Source organism: Ostrinia furnacalis, unplaced genomic scaffold, assembly GCF_004193835.3.
Source record: "Ostrinia furnacalis isolate ACB-3 unplaced genomic scaffold, ASM419383v2 OfSCF0140, whole genome shotgun sequence".
Lineage (NCBI taxonomy): Eukaryota > Metazoa > Arthropoda > Insecta > Lepidoptera > Crambidae > Ostrinia > Ostrinia furnacalis.
This window is the reverse complement of record NW_021130379.1, coordinates 227,683-252,027: the sequence shown is the minus strand read 5'-3', so window position 1 is coordinate 252,027 and position 24,345 is coordinate 227,683. Positions and strand designations below refer to the sequence as shown.

The 24,345-nt window shown below is 39.2% G+C and overlaps 3 protein-coding genes and 1 non-coding gene across 7 annotated transcripts; all 4 read right to left on the bottom strand.

The window, feature by feature from the left end:
* Positions 1 to 4: 4 nt before the first annotated feature.
* Positions 5 to 2,451, bottom strand: LOC114352546 (peritrophin-1-like). Its single transcript, XM_028304175.1, has 3 exons — positions 2,344 to 2,451; positions 387 to 928; positions 5 to 137 (listed from the first exon to the last, which is right to left on the bottom strand). Exons 1-2 carry the CDS (start codon positions 2,418 to 2,420, stop codon positions 388 to 390), a joined length of 618 nt encoding a protein of 205 aa, XP_028159976.1. The 5' UTR covers positions 2,421 to 2,451; the 3' UTR covers positions 5 to 137; position 387.
* Positions 2,452 to 6,341: 3,890 nt separating this feature from the next.
* Positions 6,342 to 11,686, bottom strand: sqd (RNA-binding protein squid). Of its 4 annotated transcripts, XM_028304095.1 has the most exons (9): positions 11,426 to 11,644; positions 10,780 to 10,825; positions 10,365 to 10,405; positions 9,901 to 10,175; positions 9,579 to 9,710; positions 9,210 to 9,477; positions 8,026 to 8,088; positions 7,097 to 7,211; positions 6,342 to 6,931 (listed from the first exon to the last, which is right to left on the bottom strand). In XM_028304095.1, exons 4-8 carry the CDS (start codon positions 10,042 to 10,044, stop codon positions 7,141 to 7,143), a joined length of 678 nt encoding a protein of 225 aa, XP_028159896.1. In that variant the 5' UTR covers positions 10,045 to 10,175; positions 10,365 to 10,405; positions 10,780 to 10,825; positions 11,426 to 11,644; the 3' UTR covers positions 6,342 to 6,931; positions 7,097 to 7,140. The 4 variants fall into 4 exon arrangements, with proteins under 4 accessions (XP_028159896.1, XP_028159873.1, XP_028159881.1 ...); XM_028304072.1 differs by lacking the exon at positions 10,780 to 10,825 and having other exon boundaries at positions 6,381 to 6,931; positions 11,426 to 11,686; XM_028304080.1 differs by lacking the exons at positions 8,026 to 8,088; positions 10,780 to 10,825 and having other exon boundaries at positions 6,381 to 6,931; positions 11,426 to 11,686.
* Positions 10,243 to 10,313, bottom strand: LOC114352612 (small nucleolar RNA snR61/Z1/Z11). The gene has a single exon (XR_003655873.1). It is a non-coding gene; the product is annotated as a small nucleolar RNA snR61/Z1/Z11 (small nucleolar RNA).
* A 5,873-nt stretch (positions 11,687 to 17,559) lies between the features above and the next one.
* On the bottom strand, positions 17,560 to 22,166 carry LOC114352491 (protein RRP5 homolog). Its single transcript, XM_028304118.1, has 7 exons — positions 21,993 to 22,166; positions 21,735 to 21,890; positions 21,215 to 21,362; positions 20,663 to 20,782; positions 20,188 to 20,348; positions 18,757 to 18,861; positions 17,560 to 17,724 (listed from the first exon to the last, which is right to left on the bottom strand). Exons 2-7 carry the CDS (start codon positions 21,807 to 21,809, stop codon positions 17,560 to 17,562), a joined length of 774 nt encoding a protein of 257 aa, XP_028159919.1. The 5' UTR covers positions 21,810 to 21,890; positions 21,993 to 22,166.
* Between the last annotated feature and the right edge of the window lie 2,179 nt (positions 22,167 to 24,345).

Below are 24,345 nucleotides of genomic sequence, written 5' to 3'. Positions count from 1 at the left end.
TCGCATAACATGTTTTATTGATTAAAATGTAGATATTATTGCATAGGTGTTTAGTGTTAAGTATCTTCATCGAAAAGAGGCAGGCAGCGCCGTTCAGTGGAACAGTATGAAGCGGCTCTGAATATCATCACCGGTGTAAGTGGCGGCGTAGCATGGGTTGGCACCCGGGGCGATCACCCCCNCCCTCATAAGTCCTAAGGCACCCCCTACCCCCCAGGATTTTGGGGTTGAAAATTGAAAGACAATCTCAACCCCCGTATCATGAACTTGTCATGCAGATGCGCTAATCAGTACTAATTTGAGCGACTTGTGTCACCCCCTGAGGCTTGGCACCCGGGGCGGACCGCCCTCACCGCCACCCCCCCCTTACGCCGCTAGTGCGGTGCTTCAAACGATCAAAAGCTTCAGCGTGGGATCGCCGGTGGGCGCGTCGCAGCCGGCGTGGTCGGGCGCGTCGCACACGTGCAGCGCCGGGTTGAAGTGCAGGCCGGCGCTGCACTGGCGGCACACGGGCGCCGCGGCCGCGCCCACGCAGTAGTAGAACAGGTTGCAGTCGTCGGGGTGCGGCAGCAGCGCGTCGGGGCTGGCCGCGTCGGCGCACGACACCGGCGTCACCGAGTTGACCGCGCAGCGCGGCGGGATCTCGTTTTTAGAATCGTCCTTGTTGAATTGGTCCTCGACGGGCGCCGCCTGGCCGGCCCCGGGCGCTACGCAGCCCGCCTGCTCCGGCGCGTCGCACACGTGGAGCGCCGGGTTGAAGTGCAGGCCGTCGGGGCAGCGCTGGCAGAATGGAACGCCGTACGTGCACTGGTAAAACAGACGGCAGTCGTCCGGGTGAGCCAGGAGCCCGTCGGTGCCCACGTCCGCGCAGGATATCTGGGTTATCGAGCTATCGGCGCATATGTCCGAAACCTCACGTTTGTTGCTTCTGAAAGAATGTTTTTTAGTCTCAATCTACAATACATCCTTTCCTTAACATAGTTATCCGCGATCACAAACCTCATATATCGGAAAATTGGGTAAAATTGCAATTAAGTAACATTAGGTACCACACAGAACTGACATTTGATAGAGTTCTTGCAACTCACGAAGGCGAGTAAGCTTTAGGCGATTATCACACTGCACCGCGCTCCGCCGCGATCCGCGTGGCGACATACCTACCTAATAATATAAAAAATCCCTCGCGCAAACGCGTTGTCAGTGTGTTGTGCCGCGCGTGTTTTCTATCCTACAAACTGACTTTTCTATCCTACAAACTGACTTTCTATCCTACATCCTACGAACTGAAACGTTACTGCCTAGCTCGCATAAATATTTATAACTTTGTACATTTTAAAGCATGTAAACCTTTGAAAAAGAGGCTGACAATAGTAGTGACTGAGTTTCTTGCGCTGCTTCTTCTCAGCACTGGCCCATTTATTGTCCTGAAGCAGTGGTAGGGTTAATACTGGAACGTGTAAAAGTGCTTTTTAAGCCTATTTACAGAAATAAATGAGTTTTTTTTAATGAGGTAGGTACTTAAAAGAAAGAAAGAACTCAAAACTTTTGAAAAACGAACAGTTGCGAGCCTCCTCCACGATTTCCACACATGTAAAGCTCACTCGCCTTCGTGAATTGCAACAACTATACCCAAATATACAATGTGTCCGGGCATGTAGTGATCAAACTTTAAGGACGAAATCTAGGGACAATATTTTTATCGATAATTAAATACTTCAAATTTGGGGCTTGACCCATTTATCGCAAAATTACAAGGATTTCAGTTTTTAATTTTTAGTTTTCACCTCTTCCTTCAAAAACAAGTAAAAGCGTGGGTAGCATTCTTACTCCCGTAAAATGTATGAAACTTGAGTCTGTTTTCTACTTCTACTAATAGATAATTTTATTGGCTATCGCATGATATGAAATATTTGCTTATTAATGTTAAGCTACCCACACTTTCACTTGTTTTTGAAGGAAGAGGTGAAAACTAAAAATTAAAAACTTAAATCCATATACTTTTTCGAGAAATGGGTTTTCTGGCCTCAAAGAAGTATATTCATCGATAAAATTGTCCATAGATTACGCCCTTATAGTTTGATCACTAAGGATCACTACAAACCCGGACACACTGTATAATTCAGACAAAAATTTTTCGTTATAAAATTAAATAATCCTAAAGCTAATACTTTTATAATAAATCAATTTCTGAGATATCGCGATTCATAAAATCCAATATGCCTAGGAAAGTACAATAGTTAATACCTATTGCTATTTAAAATGATAAATTATTGTACCTAAATATGTAGATTTGCAACAAGGAAGTGATAAAACTTAGTAAGGCGAACTTATAAAATAACTTACAGATGTGAAGCTTTCGTCAAAGCTCTTACAGAAAGCGTAAGGCCAAGTAAAACTAGAATCCGCAAGTAGTTTGCCATCTTGAGCAAAAATGATACGACTGAATATTTACAGATACATTATCTAGATTTATTTAAAGGAGCCCTGAGTGGTTTGTTGGGACTACTGCATTAAGTGGAAATTGAATTGCTTTATCAATGGCAATCTACACTCGACGTCAAATAAATCGCACCTCCCGCGACAAGCATTTTCAAACGTATGCATCCCCACTTCCCACCAATATTGGTACCATTGAAAAGCCTAGTTCTAACCTTCATTTCATTAAAGGAAAGGTTTTTACCCCAAAAATGTCTTTAGAAGGATCCAGTCACTTCTTCAAAAAATGGGTAGTTACGCTAGAGCCAACTTTTATGGCTATAAAACTGTTAAGTTGGGTTTAATTGCTATCCATCTGGAGGACACGTGAAATTATTTTGGTTTTATAACCATAAAAATTGGTCTAATTGATCCCATGGGTGGGCCCCAAAGTGAGGTATTTTTTCAAGTCACATTTATGGTATATTATGTTAATCATTTATTAAGAAATTAAATGTGTTTTTCTTTAAGGATATTTATTGGGCTTTCAAATAACACCAATTTTGTTGGGGTACCATGATTGTGTCAGAAGAAAATCGTTAAAGTTCGCGTCGCGGAAGGTGCGGTTTATTTGATGTTGAGTATAGAATGATAGGTACGATTTACATTATACTTACCTAGGTACTCGCTGTTTATGGAATTTAGATGATCAAGTAGATAGGTACAGTCAGCGTCAAATAGTTCGTGACATTAAAGTGGCCAAAAATTTGATAACAAAACCTTGTAACAAAGACGTGGTTGTGAATTGTGATTCGGTTATCATACCAAATTAAAATCTAAGGCATATGTAATGTTTATCATGTTTCTCCAAAAAAAAGGTTGGGAGAACCAACCCACCAACCTACCTACCTACCTTATCTATCTACACTGCTTCAAGATGTTAGACGATCCTTACTGCCCATGCGATGACTCCAGCGTAGGACATTGACCATTTCATATTATGCTCATGCCAGAGTCTATGTATACATAGACTCCGGCATGAGCCCGACACATTTATCTTCTTACCTATGTTACAACTTATCAGAAACACGTAGGGTAAGGCACACCTTTAGGGTTAGTCCTGACAAGGAACCCTTATAGTTTCGATATGTTTGTCTGTCTGTCTGTCCGAGGTTTTGCTTGGAAACTATTGGCACTAGAGAGCTGTAATTTTGTGTGGAGGTATGTGTATATTAATCTCACGCCGCCATCAGTGGTAGAATAAAATTTAAAAAAAACATTTTAGGGTAGCTCCCCTAGTAGTGGGGATGATTTTTTTTTCATCTTTTACCCCATCGTGTGGGGTATCGTTGGATACATAGGTCTTTGAAAATGGCTTAGGGGTTTCTAAGACTATTTTTCGATTAAGGGATCTGTTTGCAAAATAAAATATGTAAGTTTAAAGGTCTATTCAAAGCAGAGCGATATTCGCTGCCGCTGTGGGTAGAGGTACATACCGCGCGGGTTTCGCTCAGGTATTTTAGTATCAAGTATCGCAGCTAGAGCGTTTTCTCTGCCGCTGACGGTAGCGAATACCGCTTAGGTCTGAACAGTATTATTACCGCATACCCACTGGGTTTTCTTTCTATGCCGCAGACGGTAGCGAATACCGCTAATAGGTCTGAATAGGCCTTAAAGTGCTCTTTTGTTCGAGTAGGGCGTCGTTTAAGAAAGTTTGAAAATTTTTATAGCGCAATCGGGGCACTGAACAAGAGACTCGGTTCTGTATTAAGGCTCTATTGAATTAAGTATGACCTGCGTTAACGCGCGTTACATTACATGTGAACGTAAAACACAAGTATACTTATTCACATTTCAAAAGGAACAAAACCTTTACCTTCCTTATTACGTAGTCTACGCAGTTAGGTACCTACCTACCTACATCTGAGTTTTTCTAATAACTTATTGTCCTCCAAAGGCTCTAAATATTACCAATGAGTTCCTATTACTACTGTAAATAATTTCAGCACTTCATTGGCATCATTGAATAGCTTCTTCTTCACTAGTTAGAAGAGTTATGCCCGTTTTCACCATCAATTCTTAATTTTTAAGTGACCCCTAATGGTCACAGAGCCTATGGTAACACATAACAGGAATTTTGTTTTTATTTATTTATTTACAATACAATTAAGACATTATTAAGGATCACTTAAATTAGAAATTGATGGTTGGTACTCTAACTTATTCTGTGTTAAGTAATAGATGAAGTAAGACTGTCCAACCGATAAGCGATCCTCCTCTCACACATCACCTTCCAGAGCTTCCAGGCACACTTTCGACCAAAAAACCACCTCTTACTTTCTGAAAGGCGTAATTATTATCAGTTGCCGTCGCCCTCGGCAACGCCCAGGCAAGAGGATAGGAACTAAAAAAAGTAGTTTCCTTTCCTCTACAAGTTCGTTGTCACACTGGAAATTTTTTCTCGTTTTTTCCCGTTGAGTCACACCATTTTTATGTAACACTTGAACCATTGTTGAAGGATGTTAAGTGCTCCAAAAAATGTTGAGGAATATGAAATCGTGTTGTGACTTACAGCTGCTGCAAGGGGACAGCAGAGCATATTTTTCATGATTTCAACTTGATACGTATACCTCCGACCTCTTCATACCGTTGTTTCCCGGTCCCGGATTTCTGATATAGCCTGACCAGGAACATAAAAACCCTCGCCATGTTGCGGAAAACTAATGGTACTAATTTCTTTTAATGGCAACAATAACTGAAAACTTCATTGACATGTCACCTTGCATGTCAGTCTATTGTTGTCAAAGTGTAAACAAACTTTATTTTAAATGTGTGCAATTGATTTTGTGAATTAAATTGCTAAAATTTTTTTATAGTCGTGAAAGAAAAGTGGTTCACAATGTGTTAATGTATTTGTCGAAGAGAAATACTAAGGGTTCGGACAATATTTTCATTGAATAATGTTTCCGACAAAGGTTGTCAAATTGACTGACAGTTTATCGTATAGTACAGTCCACTATGAAAATTAGCTGAAGTCTGTTTCAACTACCTATTTCGAAGTTTTTGTCACTTTCTAAGTTTTGAATTTTATGGAATTGGGAAAGAAGTACCGAGTTTGAAGCGTTCATGAGCAGACATTGCAGTTGAATATTCAAGTTCTGAATTTGATTATTGATGAATAATAAAATAAATCATACTAGCTCGATTGATGGTCTTATTGTTTTTTAAGAAGAAAGTAATTTTTGTTAAATTCCTTTGTTTTTTTTTAAATTCTATTATGATTGATCTCATGTCTACAAAAACAGACCAAAAATGACTGCCATGTTTCTAAGCGTTATTTAATTAAAATTTTCAATATTTATTGCGACCAGTGTGTTTTATTTACGAAAACAAACTCATATTCTTATAAATAATGTAATTTATTACATTGATTATGCTGTAAGTCTCCTGAATTTCGGCTTTTTAGTATTACGTCAAAATGACGTCACCTCACCAATACTGTGACCCATATTCACGTCACCAGTTGAAGGTTAATTTATTTAAACCAGGTTACCTTTAATCATATTTTTTCGTTAATTTATGAAAATATCAAATTAGCCCGTAATCCTGAATCCTGATAGGTACATAAATTTAGCCTATTAATTTAACACATGTACGACTGTACTCAGTGTTGCACTATCAAATGCAATTGACGCGCCTCTATGCCAGGGTTTTTATGTTCCTGGTCAGGCTATACTAATAAAGTCATATTAGTACGGTTATGACGTCTAACCGAACTAATGAGACCAAACCATTGGTAGAAGAAGTCTTTTAGTGGAGTGTCTCGAAAGAGATCTTAGTAGTTATCTATCCTGTCCGATTGTATAAATGCTAAACGTGGACCAAGGTCAAAGTAAATTGGCCTAACCAAGTGATAAACACAGACAAAAAGTCAAAATTTTATTTACACATTTGTTTATTGCGACATACACAATGTATATCTTCAGAAGTTTGTTCATGTCCAATCACTTATTCTAAGAATTTAATTTCATCCCTATTCGATGGAAGAAACTAGTTGTATAAAATACATGATTCTGATTGTTCATTAACCAAATTAAATATACAAAACTACAACATTTCTGCAATGAGATCCAGAACATTCATCTGCAAGTGGAGGGCGGCTCCCACACACACCTAGCGCACACATCGCCGCGGCCGCTGGCGGCGACGGGGACACTATTCATTCATATTTTATAAGCTCTGTATAATAGATAATATCAACTATAGTTTCAGTTCCAAGGTCAAAATTGATTCTAATCGGCAATAATACTCAAGTGAATCTATAATCCATACTATATTAATAATAATTTTATGCAAAGCGGCCTCCCGTTCGCGACCGTTACATACGACAGTATTTTTATCCTTAAAAAATTTCTTAAACAGATTACTTTCTTAAATTAAATTATGTGGAATGAAATGACGTGCCCCCGACGCGGCGAGACGAGGCGCGGGGGACACTCATGACCGATGACTTAACCTGGAACAATCAAAAGGCGGGTTATTAACAGGTTCAGCAGACAAGTAACTTTGTTACCGGTTAAAATCTTAGATAAGAAGCGTTAATCTGAAGAGTACGAATCTATACTTCATGTCAAAAATACACCGCTTATTCATAGGTAACATCGGTTAGAAGGGCACGTACCTTACTATTGGACTGAGATGACTATCGGCAGGTACGTGAGTTGCTTAGTAGGGCTGGTGCCTCTGGTTGGCGCGGCCTCCGCCGCCACCGCGCTGCTTGCCTCCTTGGTATCCAGCTGTAACACCGCGACTCATCAAGCTCTCGAATTTCACCTCGACACTTCAATTACTTTTAATGAATGTAAATGTGTGAACAAACAATAGCGTGCGGCATGCATGTGAGTCATGTCGTGGGTGAACAGCCGCGCACTGATTGCAGGTGTGGCTCACTAGATGTTCGATACAAATATATTTAGCTTGTGCTCACAGCACCTTGAGTGGACGCGTACGGTTGAAAATTACTAAATACGTAACGGAAGAGGTACTACTTTTAATTAATTAGGACAATAGGTACTATGAGAACAGGTACACTACTACTTTGTTTCGGAAAGATAAAGCTATGGGTCAATCAAGTAAGATTTTATACTATAAAATAATATACTTCAAAATTGTGTAAATAAACGTTTTAGACATGCATCATTGGCATTAAATTCAATGACATACATAATCACAACAGAACGAAGAACAGTTAGTAACGATGTAATCTTAAAATGTTAGTACATGTTTGAATCAGTCACGATCGAACAAAATGTTTGTCCAGCTTTGCTCGTCAGTTTCGACCGATGTAACAAAATTTTAGATTCTACCCAAATAAGATCAGAACAATGCCAAACGTGTCGCAACTACGTAAGCGGGGCAAACATGATCTCTACTTATCTACACAAATACACTGTTCACAAGACGACTTCAAACGATCCGCACTGCAATTCGAGACACTCGTACGAAAAGAACTACTACTCGCGGTGCGAGTGGCGAGAACACCCGATGTCTAATCTAGGGGTGGCGTTTGCGAGCGTCTTGTGGCGTGTGCAGTAGTAAGTGTGCGGGTACCTTTGCCGCGAGGAGCCGCGCGCGCGCCGTACCCGCCCTCGTACCCTCCGTACCCGCCGTAGTCTGCCCAACACAACGCGCATTAGTGCTGAGCCAGAGACCATTCGCTAACTCTACTCGCCCCCTAACCGTGTACACTTTAATCGGTGTATTTGCAATGGCTATGAGATTTAATAATTTTGAAGGCATTTAACCAGATCCCAATGATACACCTGTTCGATGACGATGAGTATGCCAGTTAGCTAGTCATGCAGTTAGTGTGCCCTATCTTATCGTCGCACCCGAGCGTCATCGTGAAGCGAGGTAGTGGCGTCTAAGGTAGGAAGAGGACTGGGGTTAGATATGGAAACACATTGAGAATTTTTGTAACAGTGCTTTATTCAAAAGCTTTCATCATAGTATCTTTATCACTTTCACAATGTCTCTCCATATTTACCCCATTTCCCAGATGTAGCATGTGGCGGAGTGTCAAAAGGTAAAACAAAAAATACCAAACAAAACTCAGGCAACATTGCTACATATGTCAAAAGTGGTATTACAAATAAAACATACTTAAAACATAAGGCAGGTAACATATGTACAGAATATAGTACCCAGTGAAATAATGATAAAGAGAAGTGGCTCAGCGCTCAACTCGTAATACTTAGCGACGAAGAACGCTCGCCGCGACTCATACAAGTGCGAGAGGTGCCAGTAAATATCGAGCCAAATTAGTATGAGAACAGAATAATGCAACTAATGATATTTTAATCAATTTAAATGAAGTATAATACTATTATTTAGTGAAAACGTTTAGACTGATCACGGTTATATTCAGATATACATTGTCGCCTCCACAACATTCACTACACATTATCTCGATAGAATATTAAATATATAGAAAAATAAATATTTTCTACACACTAAGTTAAATATCTAAGCTTCGCGTGATGTCGATCTCTTCGAATTAAATGTAAGATAATATACGTTATACACATAATGTAAATAGGCATCATCGAGGACGGAGGGTGCTCGTCGCCCCGCTCGCAACCATTATAATATAACCTAGCGCGGGGGCGGCGGCCCGCCCCCCAACTTAATCTACATTTACATCCTAGGGATCAGGTAACATCAGTCGAGGTAATGTGTCGGTGAGCGGGCCGGCGCGGGCTCGCCGCTATACTAGTACTGCTTGCCGCGTTTACCGTAATTGGGGTAGCCGGAGTAATCGTAACCGCCGTAGCCCCCGTAGCCGTCGTAGCCATAGCCCCCGTATCCGTAGCCGTCGTAGCCGCCGCCGTAGCCGCCCTGGCCGTAGCCGTAGCCGCCGTAGCCCTGGCCGCCCCACGCGCCCTGGCCGCCGTAGCCGCCGCGGCCCCCGCGCCCGCCGCGGCCCCCGCGCCCTCCGCGCCCGCCGCGCCCGCCCATGCCTCCGGGGCCGTCGGGCTTCGGCGTCGCTCTCTTCACATCGACCTGCAGAACGTTCAAATATTGTTCAGATGTTCGATTATAACGCATCCAATGTATGGATTGTAACAGTGAATGAATATTGTGTATAAATACTGAATACTGACCTCCTTTCCACCGATGGTCTGCTTAGGTGTCTTGAGTAACTCATTGACGACCTGCTCAGATTCAAATGTGATGAAACAGAATCCTTTTCTTTGGTTCTTTGTTTTGTCAAACGGCATTTCGACTTCGATTATCTGTAATAATAAAACAAGGATAAATAACTAATTTATATACAGGAAACAAAATAAACATTATTTGGATTCGTCAGTGGCCCGGTTTCCTCTTCACTTATGATCAAGAAACTAATATCTCACCAAATCCGGATTTTTCATCATAATTGCAATTATTATCATCAAAACATATTAACATCAAAAAGAAACTTACGGTGCCAAAGTTACTGAAGAAGTTCTTGATTTCATCATCTGAAATTTCACTGCTGAGTCCTCCAACAAATATTTTACCATGTCTTGCTTTTGCTTTTTTGGGATCAACTTTCTTGTTGTTTATTGTGTGTTCTTCGGCTGCCATCACTTTGTCAATGGAGTCTGGCGCCTTAAATACGATGAATGCAAACCCTCTGGATCTGCCTGTGTTAGGGTCAGTCTTCACATTGATGCTCTCGATCTCGCCATATGCACTGAAGTGGTCACGTAACTCCTCTGGAAAAATTCGTCAAGTTGAAAATATTTTCTTTGAACTATGACAAAAAAAAATTTAATTCATGGAGCATCAGAATTGTGGGTAAAGTTGTCTTCAATCATACTCAGAAGCAGAACTGAATTAGGTCATCATAATATCATATATTAATTTAAGGAAAATAAACATGACATAAGAAACTGATTACTTACTGTCTGTGGTTTCCCAGCTCAAGCCTCCCACAAAGAGTTTTCTGCAATATCAAAGCACAAGTATTAACAAGTGTACAATAATCTTTAGACTTGTGTCTCGATTTAGAAACTGACTTATATTACAGTTAATTAACATTAACACTATGCAGTACTTGTTTACAGTACTTTACAGCTACTTTTTTTGTTCAAAACAAACTCCAAGCACTGCAGCAAAACAAATTGTCAACCTGTAAGTTACAAAGGTAAACTGGAAATTTAACATTATCAGAAAGGACAACCAAAAAATGAAACAATATTACAGTGAAATCGCAAGATTTGAAATTGGCAAGTGTGAACAAGGCCCAAAGTTAAGTGGCCTAGGCAAACTAGTCAGTTTGGTCGTTGTTACTTTAGTGTGAGCCCAGCAGATATATACCATGACGTCCTCCGGCGGCGGGTGCGGCGGCTCGGCAGGCTCACACCTGCAGAGAGACACAGCGTTAGTAGCGCCCCAAACTGACCGCCGGGCCGCCCCAACTTGGACGACCCACTGACGCACTTTGCGATACCACCGATTTAAAATCTTGCAAATGCCTACTCTATACGAAGTTATACTACCGCAGTGCTCATTGGCCGGGGCCGCTCACTTGACATCGTACGATACTGCCAAATCACTACAAAAAATCGATAACGGGACTGAACCGGTGCCGGGTGCAAAAGAGACGCGAATATGACGCCATTTTACTTCATGCGGCTCCGTGATAAAATAAAATTTAGCAATAGTAACCTGAAAGTACTCTGAAACTAAAACTATGACATCTAAGACTTGTTTTACATCGCGGAGAACACACTGCGAAGGTGTAAAAGTACAATTTTGAAAAGATCACCATGATTACAATAGATTTACAAGCCGATAATGATAATGCCGGACCGCCGCCATTGTGGCGGGCAAAGATTAGAACTGTGAAAGAACTATAGCAAGCTAAATGATTTAGTAATAATAGAATTACCTCAACTTGTATAGACTTTTAACATAATTCATTTACTAAAAAGTAGAAGGAATTACTGAAAAATATAAATACCTGTCGTCATCGCGTCCTGGGCCATCGCCATTGTCTTGTTGACCGTCGCCACCACCGTTCTCCATATTTCCGTTTAGCTGGTTATCCGTAACGTCTTGTGCAAAGTTATCGTTATTAGCCATAGCTTGTTTAATCACGACCTTAAATAACTAGGTATTTGAATTACAAACTAAAGTATGGTCTACGCACGACCTTCAACACCGAATGCCAAATGAAGAAGAATGAAAGGAAATGCGTGAGGAGTCGGCGCGAAATTTTTTGTTATGTTGGCAGCATTGCTAGGGACGCTTCTTTTTTTTCCTTAGTATTCATCCCCACTTCTAAACGAACCAATGATCGTAAGCGAACGTGAAGGGTCATTGGCTTCTGTCAACAACAGGGAAGAAACGGAATAATAATTATGAATAGGAAAGAAAGAGACACAAAGAGCGTGGTTTGCATAACAAAAAATCAATAGTACTACCAACATGAATAACACTTTACCGCGTCTTTTGGCGGAAATCCAATCGTTCAGGAATTGTAAACATATTTTATTCTATTTACAGGTTTATAAATAAATAGGACAAAATATTTAAGTCAAAATTTTTGTACATTTATAATAAATATTTCTTCATAGTGTTTTTATATATGCAGAAATATATACAGAACATTATACTTTAGTTTATTTAACTAAATAGAAAACAGTTTTTTTTTCCGTGATAATCGTCATCCTGTGGGTCTAGACAAAGTGCAAATTATAATCGCAAACCAGTCGCAAAGTGGTCGAAAAGCCCCTTTTTTGTATGGAGATTTGACGGATTCGATTTTCGATTCGATCAAAAAAGTGCGTTTTGTCTAGGGGGGCTGTTATTCCTGCCTCGTCTCATCTCAATGCCAAACCAGTGGCCGTCTGGCCATCATGCTCATCAGCCATCATGTCACTAAATCCATTGAAGTAATATTAATTATAATATTACATTATATTATCTCAATGACTAATTAAATTAAACAATTTAAAATAACGAAATACGAATTAAATTCAACTTTTTGGATAATCTGGAAACAGGAAAAAATGATTTATAAGATTGAATTTAAAACCTTTCATAGCTATAGGTGTGAAGGGAGGCTACCTGAGGCAGAGCAGATGATTAAAGATTAAATCCAGGTCTAAAAACATCTCAACATTCAACAAAATTGCCTACAAAAAAATGTTGAATGTTGACATGTTTTTGTCGATTGTGTAGGGCAAAACACGCGCTGGAGGGAGACCTTATACCAATATGTTGTTTTGTACTTACGTTTTATTTTTAACTAGCTTTTGCCCGCGGCTTCACCCGCGTAAATTTAGTTTGTGACAGATCGTCATAAATTATAGCCTGTTATTCTGGGTTAAAAACAATAATACTGTAAAGTTTCATCAAAATCCGTTCAGTAGTTTTTGCGTGAAAGAGTAACAAACATCCAGACATCCTGACATCCAGAAATCCAGACATCCAAACTTTCGCCTTTATAATATTAAGTAGGATTAGTAGGATAGGAAGTAGGATAAATTAATCAATATACAAGTCAGCAAGCAAGTCATTGTAGTTAATACATGCAAATACAATCATTCTATGATCGATATTATTTGATTTTAGAGTTATTTTGTTGACTTCCGTTTTAGATTTTGTTTATCTAGTCAGTGCATTGTATGTGCTTTCGTTTAATCCTTTATTAGTCCATACAATTTGTTGGTGATCTTTTAATATATATAATTTTAGTCCGAAATAATATTCAAAATCATCAGAAATATAAAACATTTTTATTTTTTAAAGACTTTTGTGTGCACTCTTCTAGAGATAAAGAGATTCTGATTCTCTCATAAACTATCGAATGATCATATTGATTCTTCTAGCTGATTCGATTCGACAGATATTTTAGAATAAAATACATGGTAGATAATGATATAAACAAATAATACTACGGCGTTAAAGGGTTAAGCGTAAGAAACAAAATGGTTTATAGTCTGTAGCCCTATTTTAAAATACTAGTTTCATATTAACTTAAATTAATAAGTATGTAATAATCTTTTATCTTAGAGAATTAATAAAATAATGCTTGTATTAGGCATTTTATTTTTATAACGAATCCTATAACTTCTCTTGAACTAAACAAAATGTTGGCAACACTACATCAAGGTATTAAAAAAAAACTTGACATCCGAACGGTGAGGTAGGCTCTTTTTCTGTTTTCAGTCCGTAAAATAGTGAAAATTACGCGATTTTCGTGATAGTTTGTAGCAGATTACTCCACTTTGATGCCTAAAATTTACTGAGGTAAGTTTTGTTTGCATAAACATCGATCAACTTCAACCGTGGACCAATATTATTATTGTCGGCGGAGTATATCTTTTTAAAGGTTAATCTTCATCTAATACTATTTTAAAGTAAATTTCGGATATTTACACTATTAAAGATGCTATGTATTTAGTAATTAACACATATGTTGTTAATGTCAAACATTATTTGAGAAGTTCTCCCGAGAAAATGTCTCAGGATCCAAGTGAAGTCGCCATGCGTGCTTTGACAATACGAGCCAGCCAGTTATTTTGCAGGGCACCTCGACCCGTTGTAAAGTGTGTATTTTTGCTCTACAAACACGAAAATTAGGTTGCGGCCACTTCATATGATTGCAAAATCGAGTTTGAAATTGTTGATAAAAAGTTGCGTAGGGTTTTCGGAGCGCAGCACTATTTATTTGTTTATTGCACAGCTCGAAGGACGACAACATTCATGCAACTGCTGCTAAACAATTAGACTTCGTTTAGGAATGTCATTCAAATTCTAAATCCATTAATCATATCTTTGAGCTCTGCTCAGACTGATACAAATTTTCCCATTATATTGAAACAAATATTGAAATGTTTATCTACATTTCAATATTTGTCTGCTGTAAATCATTTTGTTAAACTGTTTTGTACAAACTAAATGAGAATAAAATAAATACTTAAATAACTTTGACTACTTACTTATTTGCCTGAATATACAGTAGAACGCCGATTATCCGAACGCCGATTAACCGAATCGCCAATTATCCGAATCGGTCCTAAGCGTAATATAAATAATTAAAACCAAGTAATTTTTGATTTTTTTGTTTGAATTCGGATATATTTCAACTGAGCGTTATTGTAGCAGTTCTACAATAACGCCAAGTAGAAATATATCTGTTTGTTAAACTAATTAAACTTTATTCTATGTGTGACAGTTGGTTTTTCTCTATTACCAGTCTATGTCCGATTATCCGAATTTTCGATTATCCGAATCGACCCCGGTCCCAATTAATTCGGATAATCGGCGTTCTACTGTAATAAGTACCAAATGTGGTCAAATAGCTAGCAGTCTTACTACAAAATGGTGACACATGCAGTGTAACCTGGTTTAAAGTGATATTTAGTATGAAATTATATTTTAAACTACTAATTACTATAACATGGATGTAATTTGTTTGTAGTTAGGAGGTACTATCCGTTCGCGATAAGTTATGACATCACTCGAAGGAAAGCATCTATAACTATAGCAAACTATATTGAAAATATTTTTTATTTATTAATATTGGTAAAAATTGTGTATTTGCGTAATATAAGACAATTGGGTTTAATCACTAATTAATTGTTGACGCGCATTCCACAGACTGGCAATATTAGCGCGAACGGGTACAAGATTTTTATATATTTTGTTATTTCATAATATTTTCTTTACATTGTTTGCACATTACATAATTACACCTATTAACTAATGCTTCATTAGTAATTATTTTTTATTAATACTACAATAATTTGCTAATTACACTTCTTAACTTAATGTTATGTTATTTATTAAATGCTAACTTAATGATTCATTTTAATTATGAGCAATATTTGGTAGATATTGATCTAAATTATTTACATCAAAAAGACTGTCAAAGTGTCAATTTGCACTTCAGTCAACTCATAGACTGGCTTATTTCTTCAATTTTATTTACCATTGTAAGCAGTGGGTCTAGACAAAGTGCACATTTTAATCGCAAACCAGTCGAAAAGTGGTCGAAGAGCCTTTTTTTGTATGGAGTTTTGAGGGATTCGATTTTCGATTCGATCAAAAAGTGCACTTTGTCTAGACCCACAGCTGATGATACAGTCATTCAGCATTATGAATTGAGAGCATCTGTCAATTCTAGAGGGAAAAATTACCTAGTTGAAAAATATGATATGATTACAATGAGTAAAAAATATACATACATTGTATTGTGGGTGTGTTAAATGTATTTCGTTGCACGATATAGTATTATACTATAACTATGTGCCTCAAGTTTGTAAGTGTTAAAGTTCTGAGTTTTCATGATTAATCAGCAATAACCATAAAAATGGTGTATTAATTATGATTTCATTTTCATATTATTTATCTATACTGGTTAAATACTCAACATTGGCCCATATTGCTTGCTGTCCCAAAGCAGTGGTAGGGTTGGGATCTGCATAATTGCCTTTGGAAGTCTACTTACATTAATAAACGATTTGATAAGGGGGTGTTATGTAAATTTGTACGCCGACCTTGGGCCAAACATAGTGATACCGACTACTTAATTTTTAACACCTGTAATATGTAATTTACGTATGTTCCACTAATAAACGAATTTTGATTTTGGTGTTATGTGTGTCCGTTAGGAATGATGATTTTGCAATTACAGGGCAGCGTATAGCAGAGGGCTGTATTGGCGCATTGTAAACAACAGCGATGGTAATGGAGGCGTCCCCGTCCCCGCAGAGCGTCGGCCGCGAGTTTGTCCGCCAGTACTACACGCTGCTCAACAAGGCGCCCGCCCATCTGCACAGGTCAACCATATTTAAAATTTCTTTTTTTGCCTTGCACTTAATCCATAAATGGTCCAGAGGTGCAATTGTGTAAAGCAATCGTATTCATTTGACAGTTCAAAACATAATATGGTATATTCTGTCAAATGGTTTGTTAAACAGATTTTATCTAGCGTTTTGATCTGTCAAATGAATACGATTGCTTTACAGTACACAATGTAGAAGTTTCGTGATGTTGAAAACATTATATTTCACTGAATGGGATTAAAATATAGACCAAAACTAAAAAGTCAGTGAAGTTATTTTTGAAATCCTGCAGCTGAGAAATTAATTATTTAAATTACCTACATATTTTCGCGTGGAAATTAATAGGCGGTTACGAAACTGTCGAAAATTACACTGTCAAAGTCTTCTTCTTTTTGCATTTGGCCAGGTCTTGGATAATGTCAAAATAATGGTTTTAAAATACATCATTTTTCAAGTTTGATCAATAGAAAAAAATTGGAAACTTCTCTATTGCATCTCAGGTCCAGTGACTTGACTGTTTACAACAAAGTATGTATAGCCTGACCAGGAACATAAAAACCCTCGCCATGTTGCGGAAAACTCAAATTCCACGTATTCAGAATGAAAAAACTGGGTTATTTTAAATTAAAAAAATTTAGATTTATTTTTTTTAATTTAAAATTTAGAAGAAACGGTTTTTTTATATTAAATCCTAATCGAAGCATAGATTTACATTGCAAATATTTTATGGTGTTTTTAGAATCTCACGTGAGATTGTAAGGAGGGGGAGGGGGTCTGGAAAAATCTCACCAAATCTTACCAAGGGTGGTGGGGGGGTTGAAAAATCGCCAAAATTGTCTCACGTAATTAATGGACGCCCCACCAGTAGCCCCCTTGACGCTTGAACACCTTAGGGCCCTCGCCCACAGGTCGAGTCTTATGAAATCTAAAATTAACCATTACATGGCTCATCATCTGTTAACAGCCTATCGCTATATTCCCTGCATAGTGGTTGAGTGAAGTGATGGCTTGTTCACACATCATGCGAGTGAATAGACTTTGCTTTTGAGGGCTGGTCAAACCAACATATGCCTTAAATCCTTTATAAAAAAAAAATTCAAAACACATAAAGTCCGGTCGCCGAGCACGTAGAATTTCGACCAATGACCCCAATTATATTCTGTCGCGACTGTGCGACGGGCGGCCGCAGTGAGTGTGCGAGCGCGACAGCAATATAATAACGCGCGAGCGATAAGGATGAGTAGCTTGGGGTCATTGGACGAAATTCTACGTGCTTCTATTTAGCAGAGAAATTTCCTGTTCATAGAGTAACAATTGAGGCACAAACCTGAGCTTCCTCGATGATGTCCCCTTCCTTGAGCGTCTGCTCCTGCTGCAGGTCGGGGCAGGTGGTCGCGAAGATGTCCTTCATAGTCAGAAACGGAGTGTTGCGCGTCGGCATCACGTATAGCACGCGCGCGTTTATCTACAACGCATACGTTTGTCAAAATTACATACATTGAACATATGAAAGGCCGGCAATACACGGACCGCTTGAAGCAGTCAGGGTCGACAGCTTCAAGCTGCGACTGCACAGTGAACTGCAGAGTTCTATGGACGCACATACACGAACCGCTCGAGCAGTTGTAACTGATTCGGGCGGTCTACAGCACGGTGAATTTTCATCGTGCAGTCAAGCAGTCGCAGCCATACACTGACTGCTCGAGCTGTCAACAGCTCTCGCGCAGTTACTTCCGCCCACTTTCTTCATTCCACGGCGCGCGCGCTTGTGATTTGTTGAGCAGTTAATACCAACTGCTCGAGCAGTTATCGCTGGCAGCTTCAAGCTGTTAACTCTTAACTGCAAGAGCGGTCCGTGTATGTTGATCACTGACTAACTGCTCGAGCTGTCCGAGTATTACCGGCCTAAGTACCAAGTACTTAAATTTTGGACTTGCGACATGGGCAAACTATTATTTCGGTCGGTAACTGTAAGTGTTGTGTGTCGAGAACAGTTGAGAGAAAATAGTGAGTTGGTGAACAGTGATTGATGAACGGGAGGCAATCGTAATAAAGGACTGCGAAAGAGGGTAGACCGATATGTCTGCCCATAACATCTCACCCACAAGTTTCCTCAGTTACTCCGCTACCAGAGTAAATACAAATAAGTAGGTCATCTTCATAGAAACGCACCGAGCGCGGTTTGTATGTGAGCGCGCGCTAATACGTATGCGGCGCGCACGCACACACTGACAAAATTCGGGGCACCTCACCGCTAATAAACGCTAAATTTTGTCAGTGTGTGCGTGCGCGCCGCATACGTAATGGCGCGCTCACATACAAACCGCGCTCGGGCGTTTCTATGAAGATGACCTACTCATTTGTATTTTCTCTTTCTCTGCCGCTACCAAGGCGCTTGCAACAGTGCCGAAAGTCAAAATATCCGAAACCCAAAATTAAGGTACATGGTAGCAATCACGTAAATAATAATAATTAGCTTTTAAGTAAATGCACTGACCCTCTGTCCGATGGCGGGCTTCCTCCCCGCGACCTTGTCGAGGTGCTGCCGCTGGATGTAGGCGGTGAGCTCGCCCACGCGGCCCTCCAGCCCGTTGTCAAGGGGCTGCAACATAATAATATAGCTCTTATTGTATTATTATTTACTAACCGCCGCCCGCGACTTTGTACGCGTGGATCCCGTTTTACCCCCTAAAACTTGATTTCCTCCTACGCTGACGTCGGTCGCGTGCATCGGTCGAGCGTACGAATAAACACAATGTTCTATGAAGCACCGCATTGAAACGCCGTCGTCAGCGGCAGATGATTACATAGAACTAGTGTGTATCATGCGCGCTGCTGACGTCGGTCACCGATGTCAGCCTAAAAGGTAATCAAGCCTAAGGCTTTTAAGATTTACATCTTGTGGGCTTAGGATGTTTGCCCAGGTGTAAGCTCCGCTTACGCATCAAAGGTCCGCATTGTATTAAAGCCTGGTCCGTGAGCACGTAGAATCCCGTCCAATGACCCCAAGCTACCCATCCCTATTGCTCGCGCGTAATTATGTTGCTGTCGCGCTCGCACACTCACTGCGGGCGCCCGTCGCACAGTCGGGACAGCAACATAATTACGCGCGAGCGATAGGGATGGGTAGCTTGGGGTCATTGGACGGGATTCTACGTGCTCACGGACCAGGCTTTAGTAGCTCTGGAACTTTCTCTGACGTTTCATAGGGGTCACTTAAAAATTAGGGATTGATGGTGAAATGGGCATAAAAATTGGTAGTCTGTGGGGAGACAAGATTTAGTTTTGTGGGAGACTAAGATTTAGTTTTAAACTGTGGGTCGGTGCTCAATTTCACGATGCCGGTCTCAGGAGCTACCGACCGCACGGGTCACTACGTCCGCACCTTGTGGGTCATTCAACGTACCTTGTCAACAATGAAGTGCACCGAAGTGGCGGGCAGTAGCGCCTTGCCAGGCTTTCTGGAGGACGCCGACCGCCGCACTGTCTCCGGGTCGGTACTCAGCTTGACGATACCGGTCTCAAGAGCTACCGACCGCATGGGTCACTACGCTTGCACCTTGTGGGTCATTCAACATACCTTGTCAACAATGAAGTGCACTGAAGTGGCGGGCAGCAGTGCTTTACCGGGCTTTCTGGAGGGCGCCGACCGCCGCACTGTCTCGGGGTCGGTACTCAGCTTGACGATACCGGTCTCAGGAGCTACCGACCGCACGGGTCACTACGTCCGCACCTTGTGGGTCATTCAACATACCTTGTCAACAACGAAGTGCACTGAAGTGGCGGGCAGTAGCGCTTTGCCAGGCTTTCTGGAGGGCGCCGACCGCCGCACTGTCTCGGGGTCGGTACTCAGCTTGACGATACCGGTCTCAGGAGCTACCGACCGCACGGGTCACTACGTCCGCACCTTGTGGGTCATTCAACATACCTTGTCAACAACGAATTGCACTGAAGTGGCGGGCAGTAGCGCCTTGCCAGGCTTTCTGGAGGGCGCCGACCGCCGCACGGTCTCCGGGTCGGTACTCAGCTTGACGATGCCGGTCTCAGGAGCTACCGACCGCACGGAGCACCACGTCACCATACCTGCACCTGGTGGGTCATTGAAATGAAATTATTTGCAAATTGAGGAGAGCCTTCAATTTAATTATCCTTATTTGTATTGAACAGGGTACAAAAAGAAAACTTCCAAATATATCTCCTTCTCTCTTCCAGTTAATTTTTGGATTATGGTATAAGGATACATTTCTAAGGGCTGATTTTTCCATCTTCTGATAACTTTTATCTGAAGAATAAACTTGTCATTTTGACATATTTCCCATACTGAAACTGTCAATATGTCAAACTTATTCTTCGGTTAAAAGTTATCTGACGATTGAAAAATCAGCCCTAAATGAAATACTCACTTAGCTCCAATTCTGGGTTGTGTTTGCTCTTAGGCAAGAATGGCTTGGTGTTGGGAATGCCTATATCCATAATGTAGCCATGGTCTTCCTCTGACGTCACAGCAGCTTGCACTAGATCACCTGCACACAATATTATACATAGTTTGATTAATAAGACATTAAGACGTTATAAATTTCATATTACATTGGCTTCAGTTACACTATTCCATAATCCAGCAACTTTTTTCTAAAAAAAATTAAGATCTATCCAACACTAATATTATAAAGGTCAAAGTTTGTGTGGATGTTTGTTACTCTTTCACGCAAAAACTACTAAACGGATTTGGTTGAAACTTTACAATATTATTATTTGTAACTCAGATTATCATATAGGCTATAATTTATGCGAACCTGTGGCTCTAAATTTCACGCGTGAAGCCGCGGGCAAAAGCTAGTCTAATATAATGAATGATCTATCTATTAACAGTAAATAAAAAATTAAAATCTGACTAAATTAGATGAAAATGATTTCAGATTTCACAGGACTTCTACCTTCACTAAAAAAATATTAACCTTTCTGAACATCTTCACGTGCGAGACCCCCATAGATGTCTTTCGGCATCATGGACAGCATGAGTTTAGTGCCTTCCACCTCCAACACTTTCACAGCGATGTACTGCCCGGGCCGGAACATTTCAGGCAGCTCTCGTATCTTTTCAGCCTGGACGAAAACAATAGAACAGATTTAGAGGAAACGCTGACGTTCCTTAACAAATTGAAAAAAATAGAAATCTATACTTTCTTGGTTAAGGAAAATTTACACTTAGAACATCTCCCATGAAGCTAAAGCACAGATATTCAGATATCTACTATTATGTACCGATTACATGCATATCAGATTACCCATTTTTATTGCAAATTCGCATAAGATCTCACAGTGTTCAGATGTGCCGTCATCTGTACATATCATTTAATTAAAGCAATAAAAATAAATTTACGTTGACATTGAGTAAAATCTCATGACATGAATAGGTCAAAACCAACAGTAAACAGCATTATTAAGAACACCATTAACTATAAAACTTCGAGTTACCTGATCATTGACGTAAGCCTCCAGCAGTTTGTTGTAAGCCTCGCTAACATGGCACGCCATGACTGAGCCCATCATGTTGCCCGGTAACGACACTGTCAGCTTAGTTTCTTGTGCGCTTCGCACTCGGCCCAGAATAGTCACTCCTGGTTTTATACTCTAGAATAGCATAACAATATAGTTAATTAAGTACCATTTTGTCAACTAGTATAGTAAGACTATACAGCATGTTTAACACATAAACAAAACTTAATCACCCACCTTATAGCTAAGTCTGGAGGCACAGTTTTTGTAAGATTTATCAACGTATTTTGCGACATCATCCGACAAATATCCATCATCATCTTCAGACTTCTTTTTCTGTTTCTTTTTCTTCCTTTCCCCCTTCTCTGCAGATCCTAAAAACTATAAGAAAAAGGGATATCACTCGCTGAAATTTATTATTCAATCATTTTTAACTTATAATGTACAAGTCTTATTCAAATTCAAATTCNATTTATTTGTGAAACACAGGTAAGGAGTATGATGTACAAACAAAAGATGTGTTCAAGCCGTGATCAGCCTTGTCGGCATACAAATGTTAAAGCGTGATTATAAATAAAGAAAAGTAATAATGAGCAAATTAAATGTCAAATCATAAATGTCAGTTAAATTAATTGTAAGATTAAAATAAATAAATGCAGGGCAGTCAATCGGATATTAGTCAATATTAGATTAAATCAAGGTTGTCAAGGAAGAAATTGTAGAAAAACTATTTAAATTGTAGGAATTCATGCACTGAGTAAAAACTGTTACTGATCAAAAATATAAATAGCTTTTGTTTAAAGATTGAGATATCAGTGCACTCTTTAATATGATTAGGTATTTTATTATAAATTTTCGGAGCCATAGCAAAAACACCCATGTCGTAGAGGGCTGTCTTATATGACACACATCCATCAACGGCTATAAGAATGTTGAAATGAATGAAATGAAATGAATGAATTGAAGGTTACTTTTTATTCAAAAAGGTTACATTTTTTTATATTTCTGGTAATTTCTGACAAGACCCGACTGGCAACACTGCATAAATTTTAAATTTTACTGTCTTTAAATATAAATTTTAAATATTTTAATTGTCATTTTTATGAATAAAGATATGAAGAAAAATTGGGTGTATTTTTTTATATCATTTTTTCGAAAACTTATCGATATCAATTAAAAATTTAACTTCAATTTTAACTTCTACCCTTCTACCTCTACCTTCGCACTCACAGCTTTCTGCATAACCCAGGGGTCGACTGGCTGAGAATGCTTAAATAGCATTAAGTCCACCTTTTGTACTATTTTATTGTGCAATAAAGTTTTATAATAATAATAATACATCTATGTGAACCGTACGAAACATACCCAACACTAGTCACATTCGTTTGACAACTGTCATTCTAATCAAGCTATATTGGATAGACTATAGTGTACCATCTAATTAATATGATGGAATATGGAAATGGAAACTCTTATTGGAATATTATTTTAAGACCTCTATATTCGTACACAAAAGATGGGGAGGAAACGTTTATAATGGATTATCAGATATACGTATCTACCCTCCATAATTGTTATCGATTACTGCAAAAATTAAATAAAGTTCTGACGTTGATTTTAATATTTTACTATGGGAACTTTTTTCCTTTGATCGTTTCAGAAAATAAAGCAAACAAAAGACATACTTATTTAAGTAATTTCTAAGTAAAATTACTGTGAGACGTTTTCCTGTTGTCAAGTCAATTCCGCATTTACAGTTATTTCAGCCATTAAAATAAATGTAATCAAATTGTGAATGGATCGGGAATTGGGATTATGGAATTTAACTCATTAAAAGTTGATCAACCAATAAAGCATTAGTGGATTTGGTAAATTAATTAAGATCGTACAGTGGATAAAAATGATCCGACGACGATAATGGTGATTGATATTTTAAACTCGATACTCGAGGTACCTATGTATAATTGGAATGCATTACAGTATCTATTACAAAAAAGTTTAACGCGGATGAACGTTGGTATAAAATGACAATCTCTCTCTATTACTCTAGAATCACTAATTATGCTTAATGACATGATCTAATCAACACATGCATTGTACTCGTAAATGTAACTGAACTCGTAAAAATTATATTGTGCTAGTTGCATAATGTAAATCCAGCTTTAAGCACTCCCGTGTGTAACTAAATGGACAATGCAGGTACTTTGTGAGACTAAGTTTTGCCTGGTGCTTTCCCTGCCTGGGTCTCGGCCTACTAACATAGTTTTAAAGGCGCTTCGAAAACTGTTATGAACTATTTTAAAGAATATTAGTTTGGATTATTTTGAGTACCTTTTAGACTGCCCTGTTTATAGTTGTGATTCTTATTCGGACTTATTTAATTTGTTTGAATGAATATGGTACTGACTACTAGTATGCAGAGCTAGTACTTCAAGTACTATGGAGTATATGTTGTAAAAATATATCGCCTGTATTCAGAAACATTGCTATGAGGTCTCACAGCGCGCGTGGACGCACAGGGTGACACCCGGACCATCACAAAACTCTATTCAACGCTGTGCGTTCGATTTGCTGCTTCACTTAAGCAAGC

What these genes read in the sequence shown, in the direction of transcription:
- LOC114352546 (XM_028304175.1), bottom strand. Translation starts at nt 2,420, where the DNA reads ATGGCAAACTACTTGCGGATTCTAGTTTTACTTGGCCTTACGCTTTCT. An exon ending in TTGACGAAAGCTTCACATCT is followed by an intron (nt 929 to 2,343) that starts GTAAGTTATTTT and finishes ACATTCTTTCAG; the next exon opens with AAGCAACAAACGTGAGGTTT.
- sqd (XM_028304072.1), bottom strand. Translation starts at nt 11,547, where the DNA reads ATGGCTAATAACGATAACTTTGCACAAGACGTTACGGATAACCAGCTA. An exon ending in CCAGGACGCGATGACGACAG is followed by an intron (nt 10,406 to 11,425) that starts GTATTTATATTT and finishes TTGATATTGCAG; the next exon opens with AAAACTCTTTGTGGGAGGCT. An exon ending in GAGCTGGGAAACCACAGACA is followed by an intron (nt 10,176 to 10,364) that starts GTAAGTAATCAG and finishes GAATTTTTCCAG; the next exon opens with AGGAGTTACGTGACCACTTC.
- LOC114352491 (XM_028304118.1), bottom strand. Translation starts at nt 21,809, where the DNA reads ATGATGGGCTCAGTCATGGCGTGCCATGTTAGCGAGGCTTACAACAAA. An exon ending in AGGCTTACGTCAATGATCAG is followed by an intron (nt 21,363 to 21,734) that starts GTAACTCGAAGT and finishes GTTTTCGTCCAG; the next exon opens with GCTGAAAAGATACGAGAGCT. An exon ending in CAACCCAGAATTGGAGCTAA is followed by an intron (nt 20,349 to 20,662) that starts GTGAGTATTTCA and finishes ATGACCCACCAG; the next exon opens with GTGCAGGTATGGTGACGTGG.